The 14,724-nt window shown below is 39.6% G+C and overlaps 1 protein-coding gene and 1 non-coding gene across 3 annotated transcripts in view; one reads left to right on the forward strand and one right to left on the reverse strand.

Moving 5' to 3' along the window:
* Positions 1-14,724, reverse strand: part of NUP155 (nucleoporin 155) — a 77,810-nt gene that overhangs the window by 31,911 nt on the left and 31,175 nt on the right. For both annotated transcript variants that reach the window (XM_033179390.1, XM_033179391.1), the window contains 8 exons: positions 10,878-11,048; positions 9,251-9,361; positions 7,629-7,723; positions 6,781-6,869; positions 5,938-6,000; positions 5,261-5,408; positions 2,913-2,979; positions 1,017-1,132 (listed from right to left, as the gene is read on the reverse strand). In XM_033179390.1, the coding sequence (XP_033035281.1) occupies positions 1,017-1,132; positions 2,913-2,979; positions 5,261-5,408; positions 5,938-6,000; positions 6,781-6,869; positions 7,629-7,723; positions 9,251-9,361; positions 10,878-11,048 (860 nt within the window). The remainder of the gene's footprint in view (positions 1-1,016; positions 1,133-2,912; positions 2,980-5,260; positions 5,409-5,937; positions 6,001-6,780; positions 6,870-7,628; positions 7,724-9,250; positions 9,362-10,877; positions 11,049-14,724) is intronic.
* On the forward strand, positions 4,140-4,201 carry LOC117066235. Its single transcript, XR_004430217.1, has one exon. It is a non-coding gene; the product is annotated as a U7 small nuclear RNA (small nuclear RNA).

Below are 14,724 nucleotides of genomic sequence, written 5' to 3' on the forward strand. Positions count from 1 at the left end.
CAAAGAAGAACTAGCCAGGCATAGTGGTACACATCTGTAATCTAAGCTACTTGGAGGCTGAGGCAGGAGAATTGCTTCAAGCTGGGAGGTGGAGGTTGCAGTGAGCCAAGAGGAAGCCTTTGTACTCCAGCCTAGGCGACAGAGCAAGAGTCCGTGTAAACACATGTCTACACAAAAACTTGTACAGGAATGCTCATATCAGCACTCTTATTAGCCAAAAAGGTGAAACAACACAAATATCTATCAACTGATAAACTGAGAAATGAGACAAAGTAGTAATACATGCTACAACAGTCAAACCTTGAAAACATGCTTAGGGAAAGAAACAGACACCAAAGGTTATCTGTTGCATACTTCCATTTATATAAATGTTTCTATAAATATTCCGTTTATATAAATATTTCTATATTCCATTTTTTATAAATATAGAAATATTCCATTTAAAAAATATAATATAGAAACATTCCATTTTTAAAATAACATTTGTATAAATATTCCATTTATATAAATATAACATTTGTATATTCCATTTATGTAAAAAGGACATTTATAGAAATATTCTATTTACATAAGTATATTCATATATTTATATATTACATTGTATACTATAAATATTCCATTTAAATATTTATATAAATATTCCATTTATATTAAAATTCCATTTAATTCCATTTAATATAATATTTCCATTTAATATAAATATTTATATAAATATTCCAATTTATATAAATATTCAGAAAAGGCAGATCTGTGGAGACAGAAAGTAGATTAGTGGTTGCTAGGGACTGGGGGAAGGTCCATGAATAATAATGGCTGGTCATGGGCACAGAGTTTCTTCTTGGTGTGATGAAAATGTTCTGGAATTAGACAGTGGTGATGGTTGCATAACCTTGTAGATACACTAAAAACACTAAACTGAACACTTTACAAGGACCAACTTTATAGTATGTAAATTATCTCAACAAAAAATACAATGAAAAGAAAAAGATGAATTAATAAACCTTATTTATTCTTACTTTGGATTTCCTAATGGTCCTCCTGCAAACTGGGAATTTCTGTCTAGAAATTCCTGCAAACCCTTGAGTTCTTGTAGCACTGATTCTAGCAGTTGGCAGGGAACACTACTTTCAATCTGTAAAAATGAAAGAATTTTCAAAAGTTTAAAAACACACCCTCTGTATAGCTATAATATAAACAATTTTAATTTTGAAATGACTATCTCTATAAATAAAGTTATTTCTTGCCTCAATTCACACCTGTTGATCCAAATAATACCTACATAATTCCTCTCCTGCCAGTAACACTGATGCATAATTTACAGTAAAATACAAATATTAAGAAAACATCTTGATTACTTTTATATATTTCTGTATAGTCATTACCCAGACCACAATACAGAAAATCTCCAACGCCAAAGAAAGTTTCCTATGTTCCTTTGTAGACATGAGTCATCCCACCTGAGGTAACTACTTTTCTTAGTCCTATCAACATAGATTAATTTTGCAAGTGTTTAAACTTCATATAAATGGAATCATACACTGTGTTAGGCAAATACATTCTTATTCTTAGAAACCTGAACTTTTTTTTTTTGAGAGAGAGGGTCTTGTTGTTGCCTTGGAGTGTAGTGGTGCGGATCATATCTTACTGCAGCCTTGGCCTCCTAAGTTCAAGTGATCCTCCTGACTCAGCTTCCTAATTAGCTGGAACTACCGGCACATGCCACTACATCTGACTAATTGTAATCTTATTTTGTAGAAAAGGGATCTGGCCATGTTGCCCTGGCTGGTCCTGAACTCCTGGGCTCAAGCCTTCCAAAGCACTGGGGTTACAGGCACGGGCCTCTGTGCCCAACTCATGAACTTTAAGAGTCTCACAATTAAAAAATATATTTGGGCTGGGCACGGTGGCTCACGCCTGTAATCTCTGCACTTCGGGAGGCCAATGTGGGCGGATCATTTGAGGTCAGGAGTTCGAGACCAGACTGGCTAACATGGTAAAACCCTGTTTCTACTAAAAATACAAAAAATCAGCTGGACGTGGTGGCACGCGCCTGTAATCCGAGCTACTCGGGAGGCTGAGGCAGGAGAATCACTTGAACTCAGGAGGCGGAGATTACAGTGGGCCGAGATTGTGCCATTGCACGCCAGCTTGGGCAACAAGAGCAAAACTCTGCCACTGCACTCCAGCTTGGGCAACAAGAGCAAAAAGCAGTCTGTAAAGTATGCCAATTCATGGAAATTAGTGCTGGGTCCATGGAGTTTTTGTTCATATATATGTCAAAGTATTACATAGTAAATTTTGAACAATATTAAGTTGCTGGAATTATCCCTTATGACACCTTATGAGGGAGATATACTACTCCCCTTCTTTTACCATGATGTATCAGACTCTGAAATGTTAAGTAATTTACTGATATTCAGACAATCAATGTTAGAAATAAGATTTAAACCTGAAGGTAAGCAGTTTGCTGTCCAAGAACGCAAACATGTACATAAAAGAATAACGTGCCAGGCGCTGGGGCCCCCTGCCTATAATCTTAGCATTTTGGGAAGCAAGGCAGGTGGTTCGCTTGAGTCTAGGAGTTCGAGACTGGCCTGGGCAACATGGTGAAATCCTATCTCTACAAAAAATACAAAAATTAGCCAGGCATAGTGGCACACGCCTGTAATCCCAGCTACTCAGGAGGCTGAGGTGGGAGGATTGCTTAACCCCAGAGGGCAGAGGTTGCAGTAAGCTGAGATTGGGCCACCGCACTCCAGCCTGGGTGACAGAGCACGACCCTGACTCAAAAAAAAAAAAAGAATAACCTTTGCCATCCTATTTGTGTAATATCAACAAACGTGAAACAATCTAACCATTTATACCACCAACTGGCTACACAAAAATAACAGAGTAATATTATACAGACTTACTGCAGTGATCTCTCTGTTGCCACTCTTGAATATTCTCTCCACAACTAAGCTTGCGTCCCAAATGTTTCTGGAACAAAAAAATGTTTTAATGATTATGCTGTAAATAAATAAAAAGAATTACAATAAATTTCTCTCTCTAGGAACTTAATGGCTTTATTCAGTTTTTAAAACTTGCAGTGGTTTCATTTAACATTTTACTAAGCTATCCAGAAGAATGGAATACTAGAAAATTTTCATACCTGATGTACCTAAGTTTTTCAGATAATGAAATATTACTTAAGAAAAATCAAAAGGCTCTGTATAATAAATTATAAACAGGAAATGTATAAAGGGGCTCTGTTCTGTTTCATACTTTTAAGCAAATGAGATGAATGAAATCATACATCTCAATTTAAGAGAAATATATATTAGGCATGATAGCTAAGATAATATGACAGACTGATTGCAAAAACGACCACATTTCTTTATCCTTCCCTATATCTATCCCCTTTGCAGTAAGATTTTGATGTCTCTCCCCTAAAAGTGTTCTATTTCCCACCTTTTAAATCTGGGTTGGCCCTGTGACTTCCCTCTGGTCAAGTGAGTAAGGTGGAAAAGTGCGTGGTAAGCCAGTTCTGAGCCTAGGATAAAGGTTTTGCAAGTGTCTACTCTTTCTCAAGGAACCCTGCCACCACCAACTAAATAATCCTTGGCTGGCCTGCTGGAGGATGAGAAACCATGTGGAGAACCACTAAGCTGTTTCAGCTTAGGCCATTCTAGACCAGCTGGAAAACATAACCTTGAACATGTGAGAGTCTAGCCAAGATAAGCATAGCTCTCTTTAACTTCACAACTGATTGCCTATTCTTGAGTTAGCCCAGCAAGACAGAACTGCCCTGTTGAACTATAGACACATGTTACTGAGTTATGGGGAAGTTTGTAACACTGTACATTAATATGTATATAGACATACAGTTGACCTTTGAACAATACGGGCTTGAATTGTGTGGGTCCACTTACACACAGATTTTTTCCCACCTATGCTACCCCAACACATCAAAACCAACCCTTCCTCTTTCTACTCCTCAGCCTGCTCAGCGTGAAGACAAGGATGAAGACTTTTATGATGATCCATTGCCACTTAATGAATAGTAAATATATTTTCTCTTCCTTATGATTTTCTTAATTTTTTTCTCTAGCTTACTTTATGGTAAGAATATAGTGTATAATACATATAACACAAAATATCCATGTCACATCTGTTTTAGAATTTGTCTAGGAGGTTTTCTGGTTTTTACCAGACTCCCCCACACTCCTACATCATGCAAAAGTTAAAAACAAAAATACAAAATATGTGTTAATTGATTACTTATCAGTGAGGCTGCTAGACAGTAGGCTATTAATAATTAAGAAAGTTGAAAGTTGTACATGAATTTCTGACTGCATGAAGGCTGAGGAAGGGTGGTTGGCATCCCCTAACCTGTGTTGAGGAACAACTGTATTTTGACGCTACACACACACAAACACAGATCATGACAGAGTGAGAGAAATAAAACACAGCAATGAATATAGTTAGATAATAAAAACTGAATAATAGAAAAGTTTTATTGATGAAAAATGAGCTAAAAATATAATTTAATAGGAATAAATGGCCGGGCGCGGTGGCTCAAGCCTGTAATCCCAGCACTTTGGGAGGCTGAGACGGGCGGATCACGAGGTCAGGAGATCGAGACCATCCTGGCTAACACGGTGAAACCCCGTCTCTACTAAAAATACAAAAACTAGCCGGGCGAGGTGGCGGGCGCCTGTAGTCCCAGCTACTCAGGAGGCTGAGGCAGGAGAACGGCGTAAACCCGGGAGGCGGAGCTTGCAGTGAGCTGAGATCCGGCCACTGTACTCCAGTCCAGGCGACAGAGCGAGACTCCGCCTCAAAAAAAAAAAAAAAAAAAAAAAAAAGGAATAAATGACACCCCAAATTAATTCAGAGTTAAAAATACTTAACTAGGCCGGGCATGGTGGCTCACGCCTGTAATCCCAGCACTTTCAGAGGCCGAGGCAGGTGGATCACGAGGTCAGGAGATCGAGACCATCCTGGCTAACATGGTGAAACCCCGTCTCTACTAAAAAATACAAAAAATTAGCCGGGCGTGGTGGCGAGCACCTGTAGTCCCAGCTTCTTGGGAGGCTGAGGCAGGAGAATGGTGTGAACCCGGGAACCAGAGCTTGCAGTGAGCCGAGATTGCGCCACAGCACTCCAGCCTGGGTGACAGAGCAAGACTCTGTCTCAAAAAAAAAAAAAAAAAAAAAAAAATTAACTACTCAAGATGGGGCAAGGTGAGCAATAGTTCATTATTTCATAACAAACTTACCCCATGATCCGAGAAAAGTAAATGCAAATACCATTGTGTTTTCCAGAGTACACAATCTCTGGTCCAGTCACACAACTCATATTTGTGGCCTGAGTTGCTGGGTTTCCCAGAGCACACACTGGAGTTGACATGGCAGGAGGCTGTATACCTTGTACACACATAAGAAAAACAAATATCTTAAAAACAGAACCCATAAAATTCAGAATTCAAAATAACCCAAGTTTGTGTATCTAGACACAAAGGTATTTACAAAAATAATGAAATACATAGATATTTAATTTGGTTTTCCTTAATAAGAAGACAGATTTAAATGTGCATGGATACTCCCAGGTAGACTTGCAAGTGTTCACAATGCAGAATGAAAAGGAAACAAACTTGCAATAACTGCTTGTAATGCTGACAGTGAAACAGAACCAATTACCCAGATTTTAGGGTCCAATTTAATCCTGGAACCCAAACAATGGGCTTTCTAGGCATATTATAAGAGGAGTTTTTCCTAAATAAAGGCATTCACATCCAAATGCTAAAACTTGGTTGGACAGTGCTTCTAAAATTATATTTATTTTCAAGGGAATAAGGCAAGTTCATCTTTTTCACACTAAGCATTAAAGATAACTCATAATGTGAGCACTTCAAAATGAGCAGTAAAAGCAATCCAAAACAAAGAAAAGAGGTACCCTGAGATGGTGTTCCCAAAAAGGATGGATTTGGATAGGGACTACCACTAGGAACAGGAGAACCTAAAAAGGGAAAGAAGAATATAAAGATTTAGAAAAGAACATCTCAATCTTTTGAATGTGATCAAAATTAGATACAGAAGGTATTTCTTTTTTCTTTTTTTGAGGCAGGGTCTCTTTCTGTGGCCCAGGCTGGAGTGCAGTGCCATTATCTCGGCTCACTGCACCTCTGCCTCCTGGGTTCAAGCGATCCTCCCGTCTCAGCCTCCTGAGTAGCTGGGATTACAGGCTCATGCCACCACAGGCACAGGCCGGCTAATTTTTGTACTTTTATTAGAGACAGGGTTTCACCATATTGGTCAGGCTGGTCTCAAACTCCCAACCTCAGGTGATCCGCCCACCTCAGCCTCCCAAAGTGCTGGGATTACAGGTGTGAGCCATTGCGCCCGGCCACAGAAGCTACTTATAAGCATAAAAAGGAGTTACATTGTCCATGATATACGCAAGAATTAGGGACTCATCTCCTAGTAAGTTTCTAATAAGTCCCACCTTGGAAAACACTGATGTGGGAGTTAATTACTATTAAATCATTCATCTGTTTCCCTCTGAATATACACCAAATGAGTTACGTAAATATGATTGGTTACATCTTATTTTGCTTCCTTATGTTAAGGATTCAATATTAATAGATCACTTTTAAGAATCAGAATCTACAGATATATTCATCAATTATACAGTAGCAGTAAATAAAACATAATGAAAAGGTTTATTGACAAAAATTGCTGTAAAGATTCTAAGATTCAAACGATTAGAAACAATTTCATTTCAATGTTTCATACTCACTAGAATAGACAGGAGACCCCAAGATGGGACCAACATTACTTGGAGGCGGAAGAGTGGTTGGAAATCTCATCTGTGCTTCACCACCATACCTATTTTTATGACAAGAGGTTGAGTTTATTCAGTAAAACAAACTATCCATCTTAAAAACTGGAATTGTTCTTTTTCCTGCTTAGCTTCCAAATAAATGCTTTAAACATTACAGACTTTAACGTATTGTGCTGACAGTAAAATATATGCATAAGACTTATAATATTTATTCAGTAAATATGGACTTGAAATTGCTACCAGGAAGAATTATAAGAGACTCCGATAACTTCTAAGAACAAGATATGCAATGCATAGAATTTACTCTGTGAGTAAATGGCATTATAATTTTCACACTAGGTTATGATTAGATAGTATTTCAAAAAACGTTTCTAACAAAATCACATTTCAAATTCTTAAATATTTTCTAAATAGAAATATCTCTTTGGTACCAAGTTTCCTTAAAGTAATTCAGAAGCCTTCAATACTAATGATACATATTAAGCAGAATTGGCATGGTGTTTGGGGAAGTAAAAAAGATAGATGAGACAGTAACTGAGGTAGAACAAAGTATAGAAAGTAGACAAGAAGTTACAGAACAGAATCCAGAGTTAAAGTAATAATGCATAAACTATGCTAATTTAGTTGCTTCTATTACCATTATAATCTCTCCAGATTTCACCCTTTTGCAAATGAATTTTGGTAATTTGCCTACATAGTCACTCAACTGTTTGGCAAGGCTTTATTACATTGATAATAAAATCATTTTAAAAAGTGGCCCAGTAAAAAAAACAAACAAATAAACAAAAAAACCTTTCATATACCTAAAGAAAGCCCGAGTAGCCCAGGCAGATACTTCTCTGTCACAGGCAGCAGTGGAGCAAGCAAGAATAAGGCAAGTAGCACAAGCCTGGTCTTCCTGTAAAAAGAGGAATATTGGCCTTATATTAAATATAAACCTTTAAAATGATTTGTGTACTGCTAGATGCAATATTAAAGTCTGTATCTAGCACAGAGCAAGCGTTCAATAAATACTTGCTGACTGAATGAAATCAGTTAGTGTTAAAAAGACAAGTAAACACTACTGGTTTTATTTTAAGTTCATCAAAAGCACTAGGATTACAGAATGCTCTCTTTTCCTTTTTACCTAGATTCTGACTTACTTTTCAGCTTATGTCTCCAATTTTCTTCCTGTGGTCTTTCTACTTTCTAGAAAGTAACAATAAGTGGTAACTTTGAATACCTACCATGTGTCAGGTACTATTTTAAGAGTTTAGCATATATTAATCCTCGTAACACATATTATAATACATAAGGAAACTGAAGCCCAGAGAAGTCAAGTAATTTACCTCAGTGGTGGAGCTGGGATTTTTACCACAGGTGCTTTGAATCCAGGGTCTGTATACTTAACTTTGAACTATCCCAATTTTAACCATATCAATTCCAGTTATGGCTCTGAAATACTAAGATCTCTACACTGTTGCCTCAAGTTTCTTCCTCAGGTCATTAAGCCAAAGCAAACAAACAAAAAAGAACTTGTCCCTAAATGTCTTGTGCTTTTAATGAAAAGGCATTTATCATATAACCTGAACAAGAAACTTACTAGTAGACTTCAATAAGAATTTATCAACAACAGGCCAGGCACGGTGGCCCATGCCTGTAATCTCAGCACTTTGGGAGGCCGAGGCAGGCGGATCCTGAGGTCAGGAAACCGAGATCATCCTGGCTAACACAGTGAAACCCCATCTCTACTAAAAATACAAAAAATTAGCCAGGCGTCGTGGCAGGTGCCTGTAGTCCCAGCTACTTGGGAGGCTGAGGCAGGAGAATGGTGTGAACCTGGGAGGCGGAGCTTGCAGTGAGCTGAGATCGCTTCACTGCACCAGCTTGGGAGACAGAGCGAGACTATGTCTCCCAAAAAAAAAAAAAAATTATCAACAACAGAGAATAAAAATCTGAAAGCTCACTACAAGACTTATATTAATCCTGCTTTCACATGTCAGTTCACATACAGTGACTGAGGCAAAGAAAGGAATATTGTTAAGATTATTTATGGCTGGACATAGTGGCTCATGCTGTAATCCCAGCACTTTGGGAGGCCGAGGCTGGTGGATCACATGAGGTCCGGAGTTCGAGACCAGCCTGACCAACATGGAGAAACCCCGTCTCTACCAAAAATACAAAATTAGCCGGGTGTGCTGGCACATGCCTGTAATCCCAGCTACTAGGGAGGCTGAGGCAGGAGAATCGCTTGAACCTGGGAGGCGGAGGTTGCAGTGAGCCAAGATCGCGCCATGGCACTCCAGCCTGGACAACAAGAGCAAAACTCCATCTCAAAAAAAAAAAAATCTATTTATTACAGTATTCCAGTCCCAATATACATAAACTATGACTCCCACTGTTTGATTAAAATAGTATCACATTTTTTAAAAGTATATATAATTACCTGATGTAATTTAAAGAATCTTTCAATCTCTTCTCCATCTCCACCCACATTACTCACAAGTAGATGCCTCAGTTGATCTACAGGTCTAAGTTTATGAAACATAAGGCTCCCCTAAGAAATTTGAAGAAAGAACATGAAAAAGAGATTTACCAAGACTGGCTGATAGCAACGGACCCTGCTACCTTATTTGATAAAATAAATGAAACAAACAAACAAAAACCCTTCGACAATACAAAGTAGGCTGGGTATGGTGGCCCACACTTGTATTTCCAGCGCATTAGGGGGCTGAGGCAGGAGGACTGGCTGACGTGATATAAAAAGTAAAACTGGTCAAAAGGATCATCTACATCTCAACTCAATCTCCAGTAGATCTATGTATCTATGAAGAAAACTTAATGCAATTGCCCCTGCAAAGCTGCCCCTGAAACCAGAGAATTACAGTTAGATTATTAATTAATCAGGTTGCTACTATTTGTATCAATTTAGACAAAAAAAAAAAAAAAAAGCTAGAAACATAAGTCATACCTTATACCAGAGTAAATTCCAAATAGATCAAAAGACTTAAAGGATAAAATAAAACCATCATAGTATTAGGTTAGTACAAAAGCAATTGAGGTTTTTTGTACCAATTAGGTTGGTACAAAAGCATCATAGTATTAGGTTGGTACAAAAGCAATTGAGTATTAGGTTGGTACAAAAGCATTGATTGTAATGGCATTACAATCAATGGCAAAAACCTCAATTGTTTTTGCACCAATCAATAAACAAAAGGAACTACGAGTGGATTCTTTTATAAACCTTAGTGAGAGGAAGCTTTTCAACTATGACATATTTCAAATGATGGCTGGGCAGATTAGCTCTCGCCTGTAATCTCAGCACTGTGGGAGGATGAGGTGGGTGGATAGCTTGAGCTCAGGAGTTTGAGACCAGCCTGGGCTTTAGTGAGATCCTGTCTCTACAGAAAATACGAAAATTAACCGGGTGTGGTGGCAAACGCCTGTAATCCCAGCTACCCAGGAGGCTGATGTGGGAGGATCCCTTGAGCCTGGGAGGCAGAGGTTGCAGTAAGCCAAGACTGTGCACCACACTCCAGCCCGGGTGACAGAGTAAGACCCTGTCTAAAGTAAAATAAAATAAAATATCTAATAACTGATAATTTTGATTACTTACAAGCTTGTGTGCTGGGAAAAATCTCAATAAACAAAGTCAAATAACAAACCAGGAAGGCTGGGTGCAGTGGCTCACGCCTGTAATACCAGAACTTTGGGATGCCAAGGCAGGTGGACCACCTGAGATCAGGAGTTCGAGACTATCCTGGCCAACATGGTGAAACCCCGTCTCTACTAAAAATACAAAAATTAGCCAGGTGTGGTGGCATGTGCCTGTAATCCCAGCTACTCAGGAGGCTGTGGCAGGAGAATCGCTTGATCCGGGGAGGCAGAGGTTGCAGTGAGCTGAGACCACACCACTGCACTCCAGCCTGGGTGATGAGTGAGATCCCGTCTCGAAAAAAAAAAAAAAAAGAAAAAAAAAAAGAAAATGCTTCCATTAAGCCACTTCAGAGTACTAGACAAAAATATTATATATCGCTTATTTTTGTCACTACCTTAACAGAATATGTACATACCTGTGCTGAGAGGAGAACAAATTTCTTCGGAGGTAACATGTGCTGCTGTACAACAACTGGTGAATCAGTTATTGGAATATGATCCTTGTTTAAGGGTGTAATTATTTTATCTACTTTCAATTCATCTATCGCAGAAAGTGCCCAGGAATGACCATCAACACGGGTTGTCATCTACATAAAAGAAATAAATGTTTTACATATCATATTGAAGTTACACAATGCAAAAGAAAAAACTACAGACTTAATAAATAAATAAGTAAATTTAACAAATAGTACATTAACATGAATATTTTCGAAAGTATTACATAATTTTCTACTATTTTTTTTTAATCAGGTATTTTTCTGGGTTTTTTTTTCTTTTTTTTTGAGATGAAGTTGTCTAGGCTGCAGTATAGTGGCATGATCTTGGCTCACTGCAACCTCCGCCTCCCAGGTTCAAGTGATTCTCCTGCCTCAGCTGCCCCAGTAGGTGGGATTACAGTCATATGCCACCATGCCAGCTAATTTTGTATTTTTAGCAGAGACAGGGTTTCTCCATGTTGGTCTGGCTGGTCTCGAACTCTTGACCTCAGGTGATCCGCCCACCTCGGCCTCCCAAAGTGCTGGGATTACAGGCATGAGCCACCGCACCTGGCCTCTGGGTTTTTTTTTTTTTTTTTCTGAGACAGCATCTTACTCTGTCACCCAAGTTGGAGTGCGGTGGCATGATCACAGCTCACTGCAACCTTGACCTCCTTGGGTTCAGCTTATTCTTCCACCTCAACCTCCCAAGTAGCTGGGACTACAGGAGAATGCTACCACGCCCGCCTAATTTTTCTTTGTTTTGTATAAACAGGGTTTTACCATGTTGCCCAGGATATTCTCAAACTCCTGGGCTCCTGCAGTCTGCCCATCTTGGCCTCTCAAAGTGCTCATCAGGCATTATCTTTTTTTTTTTCTGAGACGGAGTCTCACCCTGTCGCCAAGGCTGGAGTGCAGTGGCGTAATCAGAGCCCACTGTAACGTCTGCTTCCCAGGTTCAAGTGATTCTCCTGCCTCAGCCTTCCAAGTATGTGGGATTACAGACGCACAACACCACGCCCGGCTAATTTTTGTATTGTTATTAGAGACCGGGTTTTGCCATGTTGGTCAGGCTGGTCTCAAACTCCTGACCTCAGGTGATCTGCCTGCCTTGGCCTCCCAAAGTGCTAGGATTACAGGTGTGAGCCACCACGTACACCATAAGCAGGCATTTTCTACACTAATACATAAATCTGTTTGTACTAGAAGACAAGGGCAAACTTTTCTCAAGATAAACTGTAAATACTCTTTAATAAGATTATAATTCTCTCAATCAAATAACTACCTTCTACCATGTTTCCAGGATTGATTAAACCTGCTAAGATACTATCTTTCCTTTAAAAAGTATTTTACCGGCTGTATTTTACTGGCTGAGCGGGGTAGCTCACACCTATAATTCCAGCACTTTGTGAGGTGGAGGTGGGCAGATTACCTGAGGTCAGGAGTTCGAGACCAGCCTGGCCAACGTGGTGAAACCCTGTCTCTACTAAAAACAGAAAAATCAGCTGGGCGTGGTGGCACACGCTTGTAATCCCAGCTACTCGGGAGGCTGAGGCAGGAGAATTTGTTGAGCCTGGGAGACGGAGGTTGCAGTGAGCTGAGATCGTGCCACTGCACTCCAGCCTGGGTGACAGAGTAAGACTCTGTTGTCACATTAAAAAAAAAAAAAAAAAGTATTTTACCAGCCTAGACAACATAACGAAACCCTATCTCTACAAAAAATAAAAAACTACCTCGGTGTGGTGGCATGTGCCTGTATTCCTAGCAACTCAGAAGTCTGAGGTAGGACGACTGCTTGAACCCAGGAGTTTGAGGCTATAGTGAGCTATCATGCCAATGCACTCCACTCCAGAGCAAGACCCTATCTCACAATTAAAAAAAAAAAAAGTATTTTAATCCTTTAAAATACTTTATAATACAAAATTTCAAGCAGCCAAAAATGTTGAAAATACAGTAAAAGTCCACATGCCCAATACCTACATTCAACAACTGTTAGCAGTTTGCCATATCTGCATTCTCTCTCTTCCTGTATATTTTTGTTTTATTGTACTATTTGAAAGGATAGACATCATTTATCACTCTTAAATACTTTTGTACATATCTCCTAAAAATAAGAATGTTTTCTTACAAACCATATAATAACATTTAAAAATGTTATTGTCTGGACGAGGCGGCTCATGCCTGTAATCCCAACACATTGGGAGACCAAGACAGGGGGATCCCTTAAGCTTAGGAATTCAAGACCAGCAGGGGTTACATGGCAAAACCCTGTTCCGCGATCTCAGCTCACTGCAAGCTCCGCCTCCCGGGTTCACGCCATTCTTCTGCCTCAGCCTCCCAAGTAGCTGGGAGTACAGGCGCCGCCACCACACCCGGCTAATTTTTTGTATTTTCAGTAGAGACGGGGTTTCACCGTTTTAGCCAGGATGGTCTCGATCTCCTGACCTTGTGATCCACCCACCTCGACATTATGCTGGGATTACAGGCGTGAGCCACCACACCCAGCTTACAAAAAATGTAAAAATTGGCTGTATGTGGTAATGCACACCTGTAGTCCCAGCTACTTGGAAGGCTGAGGTGGGAGGACTGCTTGGGCCTGGGCAACAGGGCGAGACACTGTCTTTTTTAAAGGAGTTTAAAAAAAAAAAAAAGAAAAAAGCTAACATTTATGGAATGGTGCTTCCAATGAGTGCCAGGCATTGTTTTGAGTGTTTTACACACATGAGCTCATTTAGTCTCACAACTCCATAGTGGCAGGAACGATTATAACTATTATAGAGGAATAAACAGCCAAAAACGTGTCCTCTGCTCCATAGTTTTGAGGAAGTAGAGATAGGATTAAAATCAGCATCCCCCACCAGCACAAAATCCCAACCAGAACATGGTTTATATCTTAATAAGTTCTGAATCCTCACAGTTTATCACAGCACAAGGCTGGTAGTACATGCTCAGTAAAGCTCAAAGAATAAAGGAAAGAAGAAGAAGGGCACTCCTTATCTCCCCCCTGCTCCTACCCCAGCTCTTTGAACCTTGTCAGAAATTTGGTAGAGCTCATGCAGACAATACTCCTATCCCTGAGAGTTCTGCTTTTCCTCCTCCCACTTACACACACCTTTTGCCAGTCCCATCTGGAAGGGTTCAAATTTAAGAACCACCAGAAAACCACTAGTTTTCTGTGAAAACTAGAAGCAAAATGCCTGTGAAGAGGTAGCTCCAAAGACACAGTACCAGACATTCACACTCCACTAGGGGCTGGTTTATCTGGTTTGATCAGCAGCCTCAGTCGGCTATGCAGGACTATTTAGACAGGCAGGAGTGAGCAGAGGACACCAAGGGGATGGGGACAGGCAGCCTCCCCTAACCTTCTTACAAACTGGGGACTAGGATGGGCAGCTGGGGGCAGGGGTAGTTCGTGGGTTCACAGCAGCCTCGGCCCTCACCTACGAAGACCATATCCACTTCATGATGTACATGGTGATTTTTGTGTTTAAAACAAAACCATGTGTTTGTGGGTGTCCCTTTGTTTATGTCAGAAAGAAAAATGAAATACAATAAGAAAGATGTTGCAACTCAGTTCTCTTATGTGAGGTTCAATTGACTCTTCAAACTTTATGTCTGAAAGTTTCCGTAATTAAAAAAAAAAAAGACAAAATTACAAAGAGATTGTTAGAATAAAGTTCTAAGTCACAACTATAATGGATGGCCTCATATTTAAATAACTAAACAAACAACATATTTAAATGAGATAAAGATCATTTCATATGAACCTGACATGTTTTCAGAAAAA

This window comes from Trachypithecus francoisi, unplaced genomic scaffold, assembly GCF_009764315.1.
Source record: "Trachypithecus francoisi isolate TF-2019V2 unplaced genomic scaffold, Tfra_2.0 Lachesis_group2, whole genome shotgun sequence".
NCBI classification, from domain to species: domain Eukaryota; kingdom Metazoa; phylum Chordata; class Mammalia; order Primates; family Cercopithecidae; genus Trachypithecus; species Trachypithecus francoisi.